Source organism: Myotis davidii, unplaced genomic scaffold, assembly GCF_000327345.1.
Source record: "Myotis davidii unplaced genomic scaffold, ASM32734v1 scaffold2786, whole genome shotgun sequence".
Lineage (NCBI taxonomy): Eukaryota > Metazoa > Chordata > Mammalia > Chiroptera > Vespertilionidae > Myotis > Myotis davidii.
The window spans coordinates 291554-293843 of record NW_006296623.1 but is presented as its reverse complement, the minus strand read 5'-3'; the positions used below and the strand labels follow the sequence as shown (position 1 = coordinate 293843).

Sequence of the window (2290 nt, the reverse complement as noted above, 5' to 3'; positions counted from 1 at the left end):
GAAAGAGACCAGAAGTAAACAAATACATAATATTTGGTAGGGAAAAATCAATGCAAGATAAGAAGATAGACAATGATGGGATGGGGGTGCTTTTAGGGAATGTGGCCAGGGAAGACTTTTTTGGTGAGGTTAACATCATTGCACCAACATCAGTGAAGTGAGAGATATGGAGCCATGTAGATTTTGAATACTTTGGGGACAGATATCTGTAAGTTCCAAGCCTAGTCTGAGTGATATATCCTAGTAATAGCAAAGAGGCCATTATGGCTTAAGTATGGGTAATGAGAGTGTTAAGAAGCAATATTGGAAAGTTTTCTAGGGGCTAAATTATGTAGAGTTGTATAGGCTGTGTTAAGCACTTTAATTTTATACTGTGACAGGGAAAGCCATTGTTGGGTTTTGATATGATATGATTTGTTTTAAAAGGATCTCTCTCACTGCTGTGTGGCAACAGTTCTGTTGGGGGTAATGCCCCGAGGCATGATAATGACCTTCAGCATAAGACCATTCAAACTTTGGATCAAACTCTTGAATACAATGGGTGTGGGAAAGTCTTCTACAAGAAAACGGGCTTTGTTGGGCATCAAAGAACACACACAGGAGATAAAAACTTTGAATGTCATGAATGTGGGAAAACTTACTGTAGGAAATCAAACCTTATTGAACATCTGAGAATACACACAGGGGAGAGACCCTATAAATGTAATGACTGTGCAAAAACCTTTAGTGCAAGATCATACCTCATTGCTCATCATAAAACTCACACAGGGGAGAAGCCCTTTAAATGTAATGAATGTGGGAAATCTTTTGGTAGGAAGTCACAACTCATTCTACATCAGAGAACACACACAGGAGAGAGGCCCTATGAATGTACTGAATGTAGGAAAACCTTTTCTGAGAAGGCAACCCTCACAATTCATCAGAGAACTCACACCGGGGAGAAACCCTATGAATGTAGTGAATGTGGGAGAAAATTTCGCGTTAAGATATCTCTTACCCAACACCAGAGAACTCACACCGGGGAGAAACCCTATGAATGTGGTGACTGTGGGAAAAACTTCCGTGCGAAGAAATCCCTAAATCAGCATCAGAGAACACACACAGGTGAGAAACCCTATAAATGTGAAGAATGTGGGAAATTCTTTAGAATGAAGACAACTCTCAATAATCATCAGAGAACTCACACAGGTGAAAAACCCTATCAATGTAATGAATGTGGGAAATCTTTTAGGGTGCACTCATCTCTGGGGATACATCAGCGAATTCACACAGGAGAGAAACCTTATGAATGTAGTAAATGTGGTAATGCCTTCTATGTTAAAGCACGCCTCATTGAACACCAGAGAATGCATTCAGGAGAGAAACCCTATGAATGTAGTGAATGTGGAAAAATCTTTAGTATGAAGAAATCCCTTTGTCAACACCAGAAAACTCACACTGGAGAGAAACCTTATGAATGTGGTGAATGTGGAAATGCCTTTTATTTGAAAGTACGCCTCATTGAACATCAGCGAATTCACACAGGAGAGAGACCCTTTGAATGTCAGAAATGTGGGAAAGCCTTCTGCCGTAAAGCACACCTCACAGAGCATCAGAGAACTCATTAGGTTGGCACTTACCTTATGCTATGGAGAAAGCTTCTCTGTGAAGGCTCCCTTCACCATTTGATCACCAGGGCACACAGAGTGCACTTGTAACAATTTGGCTCCTACACTGGTGTGAAAATATGTCCTGATCCCCTTAGGGGAGAGCTCATTGTTGTTTTTATTTCATTTGGATTTCCCTAATTAGTGGTGAGGTTGAACATTTTTCTCTCTGTTGATTGGCTGCATTGACTGGCTGTTCATATCCTTATGCTCATTGTTTTCTAATGGGCAGTTTATCTTTTACCTCTTGGTTTAAATGTTGTTTTTAATATATGAGACTATAAAAATTATTTTCCAGTCATGTATGTTGTAAAGATCTTCCCCCAGACTGTGTCCAGTTCTTTAATTTTCTTCTGCTCAGGTTTTATGTTTTAATTGTCAGTTTTAGGGTGATAATATTCTATACTTTCCTCCAAAGTTAAAGTTTCCTTTTCAACATTTAGAATTTTCACCTATCCTGAGTTTTTTAAATATAGTATGAATGCTGCAATATATAATGATACTAGAGGCCCGGTGCACGAAATGCGTGCACTTGGGTGGGGGGTGTCCATCAGCCCAGACTGCACCCTCTCCAATCTGGGACATCCCTCTCACAATCCGGGACTGTTGGCTCCTAACTGCTCACCTGCCTGCCTGCCTGATTG

General features: G+C 40.3%; 1 protein-coding gene across 1 annotated transcript in view; it reads left to right on the top strand.

Annotated features, from left to right (window-relative positions):
* The window catches only part of ZNF157 (zinc finger protein 157), an 8840-nt gene extending 6713 nt beyond the window's left edge, over positions 1 to 2127 (top strand). The window contains exon 5 of the mRNA XM_006772138.2: positions 427 to 2127. Coding sequence (XP_006772201.2) covers positions 427 to 1607 — 1181 coding nt within the window. The 3' untranslated portion in view covers positions 1608 to 2127. The remainder of the gene's footprint in view (positions 1 to 426) is intronic.
* The last annotated feature ends 163 nt before the right edge of the window (positions 2128 to 2290 follow it).